This window comes from Protopterus annectens, chromosome 1.part2, assembly GCF_019279795.1.
Source record: "Protopterus annectens isolate FY-2018-M chromosome 1.part2, PAN1.0, whole genome shotgun sequence".
In the NCBI taxonomy this organism is placed as follows: Eukaryota; Metazoa; Chordata; order Ceratodontiformes; family Protopteridae; genus Protopterus; species Protopterus annectens.
Genome location: NC_056727.1, coordinates 158,517,066 through 158,532,881, shown reverse-complemented (window position 1 = coordinate 158,532,881; position 15,816 = coordinate 158,517,066). Strand labels below are relative to the sequence as shown.

Genomic DNA, 15,816 nt, shown 5'->3' with positions numbered 1-15,816 from the left:
TAGTAAGGTTGTTTGGGTAGGGTTTAGGGAATGGGTGTCACAGGTGAAATGTGCATGTGGGAAGTGTAATGGTGGAGTAATTGGGGTGGGTGAGAATTGGAGGTTGTGTAGCAGGCTTTCTACCTTAAGTTCAATTATTAATGACAGCAGTCAGTTTATAACCAGTACAAAGGAATTAACAAGGAGGTACAAAGCAGAATAGGTTTTCTTTAATGTACTGAATGCTGAAATCCGGAATCTAGGGAGGCTATGTGACTGACATGAGAAAGGACAGTGGCTAGCTTAGTAAGTGGTCCTTAGAGTGCAAGAAGTGTTCCTTTAGGAGGAATATCCTAGCTACTTTCCAGCACAGGGCAGGCATATATTTGACTATTTAAAGTTAATACAGCATGTTAAACTTGCTTACATTGCACAATGACAAAGTTCTTAGTAAAAACTTTTAGGAATTGGGCCTTCTGGCAGAGCTCTTCTGTAGTGTCTGTGTCAAGACTGAATGTAGTGATCACAGGCTCTGCACAGTGAATGATGACAGTGAATGAATAGCTTCTAGTATCTAGCATCTCCGCTAAATGGGTTTTAGATTTGCAAGCCATGTCATCAAAATGTTTCTATATCAAAATTGTAAGCATTACCATCCAAAGTTCCCTATATCGTATTTCAGAATGACAGAGTGTCACTAAGGAGTAATCTGACTTTAATGCTCAGAATTGTAACTCTGTCAAATTTTAACCAATCCATTAATCTGCCAATATTATTTCCAAATCATTCCAACAGAGGAGAGTGTAGACTGTATTGTTTAAATGTGCATGGACAACTCGGACTTTACTTGCACAGAACAAACTTGTGTTCATTTTTTCCAGTTTTAAAAACGTCCCAAAATAATGAAAGTGACATTGTCTAAATTGTTGCCCAGTTGTATTACTTTTTAATATTCATCTATGAACAAGTCCCTGCCATCTTTACTGAAAGCTCACACTGTCAGGTCTCAAGGTACACCCACAACGTTCCTCAAAAATCGGGTCTATATTAGAAGAGCGAGCATTTAAAATAGCGAATGCTCTTCTATTGAACTGAAAAACCTAAAACTTTAAAATGTCGAAGGCTTGGATCAGTGATTATTTTTAAAAGAATGTACAAACAAAATAAAGTGGGGGGCTTTGCCCCCACACCCCCCAACGTAAATATGCCCACTCCGAGATTGCACCACAGTGGAGAAAACAGCAAAGTCCCGAGAACAGCACAGCGATTTTTTTCCCAAAAAAATCACTGTTCTGTGCCTTCAACATTTTGCGATTTTGGGTTTTCAAGTTTGTTAGAAGAGCGTTCACTATGTTAAGCATTTGCTCTTCTAATAGGAACCCTCAAAAATCTGTTATTGGAATAGAGCTGCCATATAGTCTAACTTAAATAATTTTGCTAGACATTACAGTTTAGGTATCTTACCTAGAGCTCTTGCTTCCATTCTCAAAGGTTTGTTATCTTAGAGATCTTGCTTCCATTCTCAAAGGTTTGTTATCTTAGTGCCTCCCAAGGTCTGCTGGGGATTCTAATCTGCCCTTCCAGTGTTCTGACTGGATCAGTTTAAATATGTAAGTGATGTACTTAGTAGAATATTTTATTTAGCTAGTGTCTGTCAGGATACTTGATAGTCCACCCACCTAATGCCCTCCAAATTGTCCTATCTGGAGGAAACTATAAGAACACCACAGGACATGTTATATGGTTGTCGGGTTCTAAGTTTTCCTTATGTCCAGGGATATCTGTCGATAACCTTTCCAAGATAGTTATTACCATGTCTATATTCATTTGATGTGGAGATTCGGTGGGGACCAAGGCATTATGGGATGAGAAGGAGCTTGAATAAGCAACATTGTTGTTATTGTGAAAACATAGCCTCCTTCATTGATGAGTCCACCAGTTCCAATGTCTGGACAGATGCCAGATAAATCTAATATTTTGGTAAGCACATAACTTCCTTTATTAGACATTTCATGTGACTTCCTACATTAAATGGGTTAATAAAATAATTGTAAAGTTATCTTTGACTTTTGGATTACATGAACACTGTGTCCAAAGTTGGTAAAGTTTTAAGGCAGAATCTGCTTCACCATTGTGTTAGCTTCCTGTGTGGCCTTTTGTAGTTAACTCTTAGCTCCTAGTTTGTTGAATTATTAATAATATGCTATTGTTATCATAGAGTTGTTTTGTAGTTTTTTGAAGCAGATGAGCAACACAAGCAAATTGAAACAGAATTGAGAAAAAGGCTGGCAGTTTTGGAAAGAGAGACATCAGAGCATCAAGCAGTGGTAAATAGTCTGACACAGAAGTATACCGAAACAGTAGAAAAGCTACAGAATGACAAGGCAAAGTTAGAGGTAAGAGTGTGTAAATTCACAATTGCTATGATGGCTTAAAGAGATATGAACTATTTTTTTTATACTTTTGCCTTGTATTTTCCGCATGTTTTATGATAATGCTTTTTGGTCTGAAATAGTATTAGTAATCATACATTTGCTTTTTCTAATGCCTTCTTTCATGTTATGCATTGTACTGCTGTAAGAAAATGAGAAAGAGGTTATTAGAGGAGAGAGAATTTGATTTTAAACTGGCTTATTAGGTAGTTTGCAGTAGTTTTCTGAGAAATGTTGAAGGAGAAAAAAAAACAAAAGTGAGAAATATATTCTGCAGTTAACAATTGAAGCTCAAGTCTTTTATTTATGAAAGTATGGACTGATGTTGATTGCATATCTTATTTTATGTTTACTTTTACTATTTGTAAGCATTGTTGTGTTCTCATTAAAAGTGTGAATTTTGATTTTCAAAGGTAAAATCACAGGCACTTGAACGAGAAGCTAAGGACTGCAGACTTCGGACAGAAGAATGGTAATTTTTTTCTTTGCAGCTATTCTTTTTAGATACATTTGAAATAGTAATCCATGGATAGATGTGTGCCATTTTGCACTAATGAAATATGGTAGTATTTGGCTAGTACTTGTATATGTTTCATAATCTGATAAGCGAAGGTCCATCCTCGGTAACAGCAAGTTTGAGTTTGACAGACATTAGGACAGCTTAGCACATGAAACTTTCCCATGGTACCTCGGTCCTTCTCCCTGTCTCAAAATTCACCATTTCTTTCCAGAATTCCATTGTCATGTTCACTGTCACATACGTATGTGGCCCCAGGCTACCTGATTGGCATTTTTTATAGTAAAATGCTGAAAGCTTCATTAGTAGCTATATTTTTTGTCATCTTTCTTCATAGTCGGTTTATAACTGTTAGGTTTAACTGGATTTTTCACTTTTCCTACTCTTTTTTAAAACTTCTTGGGCAGTTCCGAGACATGCATTGCAGGAAACTGTGGAGAAGCCTAGATGAATTTCCCAACTGCCTCAAAGTAGTCTCTAGTTAATGGAGTTGCTCTGAGACGCACTTAGTTAAATGGATGTTTTGGAAAGCAAATGCTGGACTTCAGGAGGTAGCTAATTTAACAGCCTGTAACCTTAATCCTGTGCAGTAACCGCCAGAAAAATGAAGCTCATAAACAGCTTTTAGTCTTAATCCCCTAATTATGCCATTTTTAGTTCATTCTAGCCAGGCAGTCTGATGCGCTTCACATTTGTTCATAGTGCTCACAGTATGTCATTCAGCTCATTTTTTTTCAACAAACTTCCTTTTCCAATCAGATAAGTACTCCATTAAGGAAACTTTTCTATTAATTTAATATTCATAAAAGTTAAGAATTGTTTGAAGTGTGGGAAGCAAATCCTAGATTTATTCTCACTTGTTTTCTCGTTTCTGCTTGGGGCCTCAGCATGATGTCTCTAATTGTCCTGACTGTGCAAAATTTTGTGAAAAACCCTCCTAAAATGTAGATTCAAGGTATTAGCCACCCATGTGGAGCCATCGTCTTCATTTTTTTCTGGTGGCTTTGCAATCCACTCCTACCTCAGGGCCTTAAACTCGAACATTAGCTAGTGTTATTCTAAAGAAGCTGAAAGACAAAGGACACTGACTCTTCTGAGAAACCTCTGGCTGTAGTTCCTAAGTTTACTGATGACCAAGGTGAGAAGTGCCTTTGTAACCCTTTGGTCTGGTGATTCCTAGGCCTGAACCCTCTGGCTTGACCCCTTGAGGCACTGCTGTGGTCTCCGGTCTTCCTACAAGTGTTACCATGATACATGTTTGTCAGGTCTGAGGTCATGCAGCAGGCCTCAACTTCAAACATCTGTGTCATGGGTCTCAAGGGGGACACCCTGTCTCCCTTGACTACCGAAATCTTAACCAAAGTTGAGGTCTGATGGCGACAAGCTCAGGTCATTCCTTTTAGCAAACCACTTCTTTCTCTTTGCCCCCACCTTCAACCACAGTAAGAAGATGAGATCCCACATAAAGTCTTCCAAAGCTAGTTACGAAAATAAAATTGCCAAAGATTCCAAAGACAACCACAAGGCATTTTATAGCTATGTCAAGAATCTAAATGGCAATGCTCAGATCTGCTCTGAGCTACAACAGAATGACATTAAATATACTGATCCCAAGGATATTGACAATATCTTGGCAGATCGATTCAGTGCAAACTTCACCCCCCTCTCACCCCCTAAAGGGCCCATCTCAATACCAAAAGTTTGCCAAATTTCGGTAATAACGGCCACACAGGTAAAACACGCACTCTCCAAAGCTAAGAATACAGCATCCATGGGACCAGATGACATCCCAGGCTGTATACTTTATATATTACAAAATGAACTGGCACCTCACCTAAGTGTCATGTTTAATCATAGCCTCACCTCAGGCTTCATGCCCACTGAGTGGCGCACAGCTACAGTCATCCCACTCCACAAGGGGGAATCCACCTTGAATCCCAGGAACTACTGCCCTCTCAGTCTGACGAGCCTGATCTGCAAGGCCATGGAACGTATGATCATGGAACTTATAAACAAAGGCATTGGCAACCTTCAAACACTAGACCCCATGCAGTTTGGGTTCATGAAGGGCCAATCTTGTCTCCTGAACCTGATTGACTTTTTCGAATCAGTCTCCAGAGCTGTGGACAAGGGTAAGGTGGTCCACACAGCCTATCTGGACCTCGCCAAGGCCTTTTACACCATCCCCCACTCTGGAATCATAGATAAACTTACTAAGCTGGGCATTAATCCCTACGTCACTCGATGGGTTGCCAATTGGCTTACTGACAGAACCCAAACTGTAAAAGTAGCCGACTCCAAATCCAGCTCCAGACAAGTGACAAGTGGAGTACCTCAGGGTTCAGTCCTGGGACTGCTCTTGTTTGGCATCAACTTCTCTGAATTACAGGCCAACACTAAGGGACTCTGGCTAACAAAGTTCACAGATGACTGCAAACTGGGAGCCATTATTGAATCCCCAAATGATGTGTATATTCTACAAAAGGGTCTTACAGAAACAGATGCTTGGTGCCAGAGCTATGGGCTCAAGCTCAATGCCAAGAAATGTATAGTTATCCCCTTTGGGAAAAAAACATGTACCCATGAATTACCACATAGGTGGCAGTACAGTAAGCACTGAAAGTGTGTTAAGAGACTTAGGGACCCAGGTGGACAGTGGTCTCACCTTCGATAACCACATCGCCACAACAGTCAGGAAATCCTTCTATGTGGCACACCTCATCACTAAGGGCTTTTATCCAGAAAAAAGGAGGTCATTGTCCCACTGTACTCATCCCTCATTAGACCCATTATAGAATATAAGGTCCTGTTTGGTATGTACCTCTCAAGACATCTGCAACAACTGCAAAGGCTGTAGAAATACCTCACTAAAAGAATCACAGGTCTAAAGCAGATGCCCTATGCTGACCATCTAAAAAAAACTCCAGCTATACTCTGTCGCATATCGTCTACGCAGAGGCGATTTCTGCTTAACATACAAGGCCTAGTCAATGCTACACTTAAATAAATCCTAATCCTTCAGAGACGCATGCTCCAGGGATCTAAACCTTGTCATCACAATGAACAAAACATGCTGGAGGCTTAGGTTCCTGACCCAGAGACTTCACAGACTCTGGAATAGACTGCCCATACATGTCAAGCAGAGCGCCTCTTTGGCCCTCTTCAAAAGGAACCTTGACGATTGGATGGGAGATGGGAAATTCACCCCAGGGATCACGTCAGTCACCCTGCTAGACAGGGGTCCAGGGAAGTAAATACTGTGGGAAGAAATAGCCAGGGAATTGTTACGGCTAGGCTTGTATAGGCCCTAGGGCCGATAGCCTAGTACCAACCTATAAATATCTTCAGACCGAAGCCCAAAACCTCCTAAAATAGCACAGGAAATTGTGGCTTTCATGAAATCCAGAGAGCCCTGCTATAAATCTGCTAATAAAGCCTCACCACCCAAAAGAAGCAGGGAGGTGACCTTTCAGGAAGATGCCGATTCCTCTAGCTCTGAAGATGAGGAAGAGTCATCCTATTCTGGAAATTTACCCCACAAACTTTCCCAGATTCAAACTCTGACATCTCTCTTCCACCTTCCCCCACCCCCCTGAGGACCTTTCCAGTGGAGGATACCCTTCATAGCATAAAGAAGACTTTCATTTGGGAAAGCAAACAGTTCTCATAAGCTCAGACCCCATTATGGGGAAACTGCTGAGTTTGCCTTCTTTCAGGCCACTGGCTATTCCACCTGTACATTTAGTACAGGATGATGTCTTTGAAGGCATTGCTTTACATCCTTATTCCTTACCTCCTGCTCCTAGAAAACCTGACATGTTTTATAAAGTGCTTGAATCTCACAAACACCTTTACAAAAATCCAAAAGCTGACCCTTCTTCCACAAAGGTTTACTTAAGGGACCAGCCAAACATCCCTTACCTAATGACAGGGAAAGTAGATTATTAGACAGAAAAAAAACTTGTATCTCTGCCACACAGTCAGTAAGAGCTTTGACTTGCCAATTCTGTATGCTAAAGTACCTTGAATCTGTCTAAGACAAAGTTCTAGCTAAGGTGGACTCTTACTGCTAGCAGAAGCTTAAGAAAGGATATTTAGTAGACTGCTATTGAAGCTATACAAGTCATCAGACACTCCTTAAGGTGTGGTAGTAACACCTCAAATGTGTCATGCAGAGAAGCTGCCACAGATTCTGTCATTCTCTGGCATGCATGGCTCAGGACCCTGCTCCTGTCAGATCAGGTTAAGGCTAAACTACTGGATGCTCCACTAGAAAAAGAGTTCCTTTCTGGACCTCCAGCTGAACAAGTTTTCAAGAAGGTGGATAAAAAGGAAAATAAAAATTGTAAAGGAATTTTATCTTTCTGACACCTAGGTACAGTAGGAATTACCCTTCAAAACCTTGGCCTTGTCCTCTAGTCAAAGGGAGGCCACCCCATGGTAAGAGACTCAGACAATCCATGAGATGGCAACTAGATCAGTCACACAAAACAGGGAGCTCCAAAGAGTCCACCCAGCACAGAGACCATCACTGACCAAGTTCAACCCCAGCTTCACAAACCTCTACCCACTCTCCCATCCAAGCCTGTTGTTGGAAAACTATCCTTGTCTCCTTCATCCTCAGCATTATAGAAAAGTGGTACTTCATCCAGTTGAGAGAAAGCCTACTCTTCTTGAAAATTCCAAAACCACCAAAAGAGCAGGAAAGCCTCTTGCCACCTATTTTCAGGACAACTACTTCAGCAAGGAGCCATTCAACCTGTCCCTCCAGGTCATGAGAAAAAAAGGTTTCTACTGAAGGATCTTTCCAGTTCTAAAAAAGGAGGGCATCTGGAGGCCCATCTTGGACCTCTCAAAGCTAAACAAGTTTCTCGGCATCTTAAAGTTCAAAATGCCCGTATTGCAAAAACTGCTACCCCTGATCTTCCAAGATGCCTTCATGGTCTGTATAGACCTAAAAGATGCTTACCTCCATGTCCCCATAGAAGACTGTCACAGAAAGTGCCTATAGTTTGTAGCAACAGGCTCTCTCTTCCCATTCTGTGCTTTACCATTTAAGCTATCCACTGTTCCATGAGTTCTCACAAAATGCTTAGCTCCTGTGATGGCACATTTGTAGAACTCTGAGTTTATATTGATCCGTACTTAGACTGTCTTTTTCAGGGAAAATCCACAGCAGAGACTTTAGACGCCTTACAGATCACCATAGACTGCTTTCAGAAGGTAGGTCTTCCTTAAAACTTCAAAAGTCACAAACTCTTCCTCAAACAAGGACCCTCTTTCTGGGAGCCCTCATATATTTGCCCAGCAGAAAGCCTTCCATTCTCAGGACATGATAGCTTTTCTGATAGTCAACCGTACCAGCCTGTTTCCAAAGCAATACATCCCACCAAGGGAATTCCTGAGGATTTTGGGATACATGGCATTCTGCATTCTCATGATCCTACTTGCAAAGTTACACGAGAACTTCATTGGTTCCAAAAAATGTTCAGGGACCACATTATCAACCCTGGGAAAGCCCCACTGCCTCTCCTCCTATGCCTCTATGAGCTGCTATGGTGGAGGAGCATCATACAGCAGAACCCAGGGGTAAATTTCTCTTTACCAGAAGCAGACAAAACCATCTCCACAGACAGTTCAGACATAACATGAGGGGGGTCCATTTAGGTTTCCTGAAAGTGCAGGACAACTGGACACCGCAGCAGAGAAATTTGCATATAAAGCGGAAGGAGCTACTAGTAGTCTGCCTTGCCATAAAAGCTTTTCAGCAAAACTTAAGCCCAGGGATCCTGCAGATCTGAACAGACATCACCACAGTGATGTGATACATAAACAAGCAAGGTAGGAACACTGTTCTACCATTTGTGCAGCTTTCCCTAGAAGTTTTGGAATCTGGCTCAAAAAATAGGGATAACCATCATAGCTTCTAATGTTCTGGATCAGAACAATACCCTGGCAGATTCTCTAATCCAGGATCTTTTAAACCCCAATGAATGGATGCTGAACAGCGAGGTCTTCTGGACCTAACCCTACAGTTGGGGGGGGGGGGGTCCCATCACTAGACCTGTTTGCCTGTAAACAGAACAAACAACTACAGAACTTCTGCACCAGAACTCAACAGACAGGGACTAGGAAAATATATGCCTTCTTTTTCACATGGACAAATTGGTTCCTTTATGCATTCCCACCCTTGCCTTTGATCCCTAGAGTACTAATAAAAGTCAGGGTAGACACATCCAGCATGATCCTAGTGGCCCCCTTCCAGCTAAGGCAACACTAGTTCTTCCTTCTTTTGACCCTCATTTAGTGGAGATTCCACACCCTACTGCAGAAAGCAGATCTCCACAGCCAAGCCAAGGAATCGGTTTTCCGTCCTCACCTAGCTACACTCAGGTTAACAGCCTGGAGGACTGGGTTTTGACATCTAGAAATGCTTCCTGTCTTAAGGACATGCTTTCCATTCTAAAGGAAGCAAGGCATTTAAATCCCAGAAAGTCATACCTAGAACACCAACCCTTCTCAGGCAGACATCAACTCAGTCTTGTAGTACCTGTCAAGACTGTTAAGACAGGGACTTTCCTACTGCAGCATTAAGGTACATGCATCTGCCTTGTCAGCTTGTCTGCACAGTGCTCTCTTTACCTTCTCACAACCCCACATGAAGCTTTTCTTAAAAAGGGTTATTCACCTGAGCCCTCCCAGAAAGAGCCATATCCCTTTCTGGGATCTAAATTTTGTGTTAGAGAAACTAATCTTGTCAGCCATTGAACCTGCTGCCACAGCATCTCTAGAGATGCTAACATGGAAGACCAGTTTTTTTTTTTTTTTTTTTTTGCTGTGATCACATCAGCAAGGAGGGGTTCAGAGCTACAAATCCTCATGTGTAAAGAACCATCCTTTATGCCTAAGGTTGTATCAGAATTTACCTTTTACTAGTCTTATTCCCAAATCCACAGAACAGGGCAAGAGCAAGTCCTTCATTCCTTACATGTGCACAGACAGATAAGGTAATAATTTCATTCCTTACATGTGCACAGACAGATAAGGTAATAATTCGACAGGACAAAAACCCATAATAGAGCAGAGCAATTACTGGTGGCATTTGCAGAGGGTAAATAGGGCAGGCCTGTTTCCAAACCATTTGAAAGTGAATAGCAAACTGCATTAAGTTCTGTTACTTACACCTTACTTACATCGTAGAAAAGATCTATCTGGGCATTTTAAAAACTACTCCACCAGTCATGAGGCAACTACCACTGCTTTCCTCAAAGGAGTTCTCTACCCAGGCTATCCTAGAGGCAGCCACATCAGTCCACACCTTTATAAAACACTATAACCTAGGCAATGTCTCCAGGGTTAGAGCAGGCTTACCTACTGCCATCCTGCAAAATAAGGTCATACAAATTACCTACCACCCATCTATTAGCTTATGGAGTCCTCCCAAGAATCAGTACTGCAACATTGACTACAAAGAACCTAGTCCAATTGTGTCCCACTTGCCATAATTGTAGATGTTCAAGCAGATCAGTGTTGCAGTAGATACTCCCACTTCTCCAACCTGTCATCTGCTGACCTATTTTCTCCTTTTCTTGCTGGAAGCAAGGGGTAGAGGAGCTCCCTGTAGATTTTTCTCTCATCTTCGTCATCCCCTCTGTGCCTCTTATGATTTTCCTCAGTCTCAGTCAAATTCAGACAACTTGGCAGGATGTGCTGTCCTCAGGCATCAGACTGCATGTTCACTGCTTAGGAAGACTTGAAGATGTTAATTGATGCCTTTTTATACCTTGCTATCCAGACATTGGATGTCAAATGTCCATCTGCTAGGGAAGTTGCAGAGACTCTGGAAAGTGGGCCAGTCAGGGACTTGTGCATGGCAGGAAGACCCAAAAATCTGTACTGCAACATCAATCGACCTGAACATCTGCAGTTGTGGTAAGTGGGACACATCTGTATTTTTTTCCTGATCTTAACTTTTATGAATCAGGAAGAGGCATGCAATGGACTGTAAACACAGGATGCCTCATCATTTCTACAAGGGGTGTTCCCTCCAAGAGATCTGCCCCTGCCATTGCAGCAGTATGGTCCTGAGTGTATACAAACCTCTCCCACCCACCCATGAAATGTGAGCAGGCCACATCCCTTCATTTCTCTCCCATGCTTCCTGCCTAGCTTTGCCATGCTGATGCCATTAATCAAATCCCGATTGCTTGAATCATAGTCAGGGCTACATGCCTTTGCCTCCCAAAGCCAGATGGTTTCTCCCTTTGTTGCTTATGGGAGGCCCTGTTGAGCGCTATGAAAAGACTGTCTACTTTCCTTATCCTAACTTTGTGGATAAAAATAGCTCATATCTGTTTGCTCCCCATGTTTAGATCCTCAGGGCTTTCCTCACCAGTCTTGGTCTCATTGACTTTGCAGCTTAGTGTGTCACTGATTTTCCTGTTTCCAGTCCTGTCTTTGTTGATATCAGTGGGCCTAGTTTCACTGATAAGTAGGACAGGGTTGGTGTTAGCATTTTGGGGGTCCCCGGCAAATGTCAAGTTTGGTCCCTCGCAGCACTTCCAGTATAAGTATCATCCTGTCAGTGCCACACCTCCTAAGAAACCTTTTAGTTTGTGCTGCAGACTTTTAGGAATAGTACACAGACAGACCTGTAGCTACAAGCTCTTACATTACAGCAGGCCTATATACCACACTTTGTTGACCTGGCTAACAAAGGGACACTTGGTTACTGGCATTTAGATGCAACAATGATGCATTACAACAACTCTATGAACAGGTCTGGACTTAAATGAAGTGATGACTAGGCCTACCGTTTCAACCCCCCCCCCCTCCAGTCCTCTCCTCTGATCCCCCCCCCACAATCTTTTGGCCTCCCCATACCATGCACATTACTTTTTTTCTTCTTTTTCTTGCATTTTGCCTTAATCTCAGCTTTTTCAAGAAGCCATAACTTTCTCTATGCCCTGAAGTACATTTTAAAGTTTCTTTCTTTTTACACAACCTTTTCATCCAATAATGGCTTGAATAGAAATTATGATTAAGGAAAGAAATTCACTATTGCTGTACAGTTTTAGTTTTCCTTGCATCCTTTCAGCACACCTTTCCTGACCAAGACAGCACAGTAATAACCATTTAGGAAATAACTCAATTAAACTGGTGCCTCCAAAGCCATAGGGGTTATATATGTGCCCTGGGATACATTTTAGAGCATTTTCGCAGCATTGTACTCCAATGGTGGCCTAAACAAAAATCACGAAAAAGAAAAGAATTTCAGTCTTATTTTTTTCTTTCAAGGAAGACATAAGCTGTGCCCAAGGCTTAATGTTCAAAGCTGACAAAAATAGTAGCTCACAATAAACTAGCAAGCCAGTTGTGGGAATATATACGTCTTATCTGGGAATATTGCCTCCTTCCCTAACCCCCCACAAAAGACAGTCACTGCCTGTACATCCCTCTGGTGTTAGACTAGGATGAAAGCAGAGGTTTAAATTGCCTTAGCCATATATTTCAAGTGACTGCTGATATACATATACATCGCATGCTTCCTCACCCCTAACCCGCAAAGTCAGCCCTGTGTATATGTGCCTGATGTGTGATTGTGAGAATGATTTCAGTAGTATATTCTAATTTGTTGCTCCTAGACAGTACACCACCCCTGCACAAGCTGTAGTAACCTTCTTTTTATACCTCTGAGGTCTGTGAGAAAAGTAAATAAACAATGACCACACTGTCCTCAGCTCAAACATAAGTTATAATGACTTCATGTGCAAACCCCTAAGGTTTGATTGTGATGAAAATTAAAGTTGTGATAACCACGCAATCTCCACCACCTTAACCTACAACAGCTTTCTGTACACACATATTCCAGCAGGTCTGGTTTTAGAATGGGTGTGGTTGAAACCAGAGGTTATCATCATCTTTATCCTAAAAGCGTCATATCTCAGCATTGTTGAGGTTACACAGCTCAATCAGAAAACGGATGCATTTTTTCTCCTCATTTTTCTTCAGCTAGCCATAGCTTTTGTGGGGGTCCTCACAGAGTCGAGGATGATTAAGTTATTTTTACAGTCTGGTGAGAGGGGGGACCAGGCTCCAAGAAGATCTAAGGCTCTGAATGTTCTGAGATATATTTTGTGTCTTACTTTTGAAATATAATTACTTGTTTGGTACATTTTTTTATTGATACCCAGAAGAATAATGTCTGTGTCCTGGCATTATTGGGGGCGTGCACAGACAAAAGTCAGTGATATTTTTTACACACACACACACACACACACACACACACACACACACACACACACACACACTTCTAGTTTTGTAGTTATTTTGCAAATAGCAATATATTGTGCAACACTGGTACTGCCACATCAGATCAGTAACTATGTTTAGCAGTCATCAAACAGCACCAGGGGTAAGTCACTTATTTACCTCATTGAGCAGTAATGCATACCTGTCACTGTCCCTGATTTCACAGACCTTCCCTGATTTTGTTCATACTTTTGCTTTCTCTTTAATAAAATGTTTGATTTGCTGGTAAATCATTCAGGATTACAAACAGTCAATCAATCCAGATATCTAAGTTTTATACTTATTGTCCAAAAATACATGTTGATGCAAAAGGTGTTATTCTACTAACTTTTTAAGTGAATTAGAGTAATATTTAAAATGTAGTCCTGATTCTGAGCCTTTATTCTATTATTTTTGGGATTGCACTGAATTCTTGGCGGTGCTGCGGTAGCGTTGTCGCCTCACAGTAAGACGTTGTCCTGTTCGATTCTCAGCTAGAGCATCTTCTGTGTGGAGACATGCGTGAATGGCTGTACCTTCATTGAAGGTTGTGTGTCAGAGCTGGCAACTCGGCATGTAAAAATCTACTGCCAATCATTAGCGGACCGGAGTTCCGCTGTGGCGACCCCTAACCAGGAAAAGCCGAAAGACACAACAACAACTGAATTCTTAAGCAAAATAATTGTGAGTTATAGTATCTCGTGTTCTGTTTCTATTTATAAAACTCCCTGAAAGAGAAAACCATCCCTGATGATCGGAAGTATCAGCTCTTCTTAAAATCCAAGGTATGCACTGAGATTGGTCACTCTGGGCTGCTGATCTCTCTAATGCTTACCTTGCTCATGTTCATTATCAACTTCATCTTAACAGGGTCACATCACAGCCCTATTCAGGTTAAAGAGCATAATTAGTAAATTAATACTTTTTTTTTCCTAATTTTTCCCCAACCAGCAGTAGCTTTTATGGGGCCCCCACACAGTTAAGGATGATTAAAGGGGCCCCCTGCAGCCACTGGTATAGCAGGCACCTAAAACTGGCTATGTAGATAGTTTTAGTGGAGAAACTGTCCAACAACGGGATTTAACAAAGCCAGGGACATTATGTCAGTAGGGAAATATTTAATGGAATTCTGATGCCTGTTACTTGACAAAACACTGTTACTACATCTTTACTATATCTTTGAAATTTAAAGGAAATATAAGTAAGAGTTATTATCCATGTGGTTTATTAAGTATGCAAGAATGCTGTACTAGCTTTTGTTGGTTTTACAGACATGTTACAAAATATCAAGATAAGATAACTTGCTGTGGTTGGGGTCTTCCAGGGAACAGGGGGCCCCCAGCAACTGCAGGGTTCGCTGGTGCCTAAAGCCGTCAATAAATAGGACCATGACCTTGATGCTGGGGGTTGTGCTCAATATTTTGGTGTTAATGCCAGTTGGCTGAGTTTTGCTGCAGTTAGCAATGGGGTTTCTGATGCTGATTCAGTTTCACTGCCAAACATGCATAAACATTTTCATTGAATGTCCCCAGAATTCTTTGCTAACCCTGTGCTGACTTCTGTTTGTTAGAGTATGCTCAACAAAATGTTAAGGTTGAAAGTAATTCTGCTACAAATATGTAACATAAATAAGGTATAAAATAAAGCTTGCTTAAATGTAGAAGTAGAGTTTAGCAATAGCAATATGTGATTAGCATCCATACTAAATGACTTTGGCTCGAAAAATAAGGAATCTGCTTATTGGACATGTCTCCTACAGAATCAGCAAAAATGTATGCATTTCACACTGTCAGCAAAAAAGCTGACTTCTTACAGACTTAAAACAGGATGTATGCATTTCACATGGTCAGTAAAAGCAGCATTTCACATTGTCAGTAAAAGCAAAGATATGAAAAACAGGATGTATGCAGCTTCCTTAAAGAGTAGACAACAGGACATGTTTCTGTCATATGACCCTGTTAAGCAAGGAAGTTTGAATGATCAAGTCAGCATTTGTTTGTGTTTTACTAGTAGGTGTTTCCTTAAACAATACCAGTACAGGATGAAAACATGTTTTTCTGCAAACACCAGCAAACAGATGTTCTCATACAAAGTCCAAAATAGAATAACAAGAGAAAAACAGGATTTGAACTGCATGACTAGAACAGTATAAAGAGACTATAACAGATAACATTGTTAGAGATATTGTTTTTGTATTGTATCTCTCACATCATCCATGCTGTTTGAGAAGTAAAGTAGAACACTACTTGAAGCTGCAACAGTAGTTTGTGTGATTTGTTATAAAAAGTCTTTTATTGGTTACTGTTTTTAAAGTGACAGAGTTTTAGGTTCTGCATCAGTGTACACACTGCAAGTTTCTGTGGTCAACGGACTGTGAATGCAATTATAACTAAACTTTGATTTCAGCAAAACCCAGCCAGCAAGATTGAGTGTTTTAAGAAGACTTCGGATCCATCACAGTAAGCAGCACCTTATCATTAATTTTTCACTGTTATCGCTATAAATTTGTAGAGATTTTGGAAATGATAAAGCAAAGAATGGAGTGACCCATTTGACTATATCCTCCCCACAAAAACACTGCAAAAAGTCTTTTCATGC

At 41.1% G+C, this 15,816-nt stretch overlaps 1 protein-coding gene across 3 annotated transcripts in view; it reads left to right on the top strand.

Annotated features, from left to right (window-relative positions):
• Nucleotides 1-15,816, top strand: part of PPP1R21 (protein phosphatase 1 regulatory subunit 21) — a 1,169,673-nt gene that overhangs the window by 243,376 nt on the left and 910,481 nt on the right. For all 3 annotated transcript variants that reach the window (XM_044055342.1, XM_044055334.1, XM_044055351.1), the window contains 2 exons: nucleotides 2,211-2,375; nucleotides 2,825-2,883. In XM_044055342.1, the coding sequence (XP_043911277.1) occupies nucleotides 2,211-2,375; nucleotides 2,825-2,883 (224 nt within the window). The remainder of the gene's footprint in view (nucleotides 1-2,210; nucleotides 2,376-2,824; nucleotides 2,884-15,816) is intronic.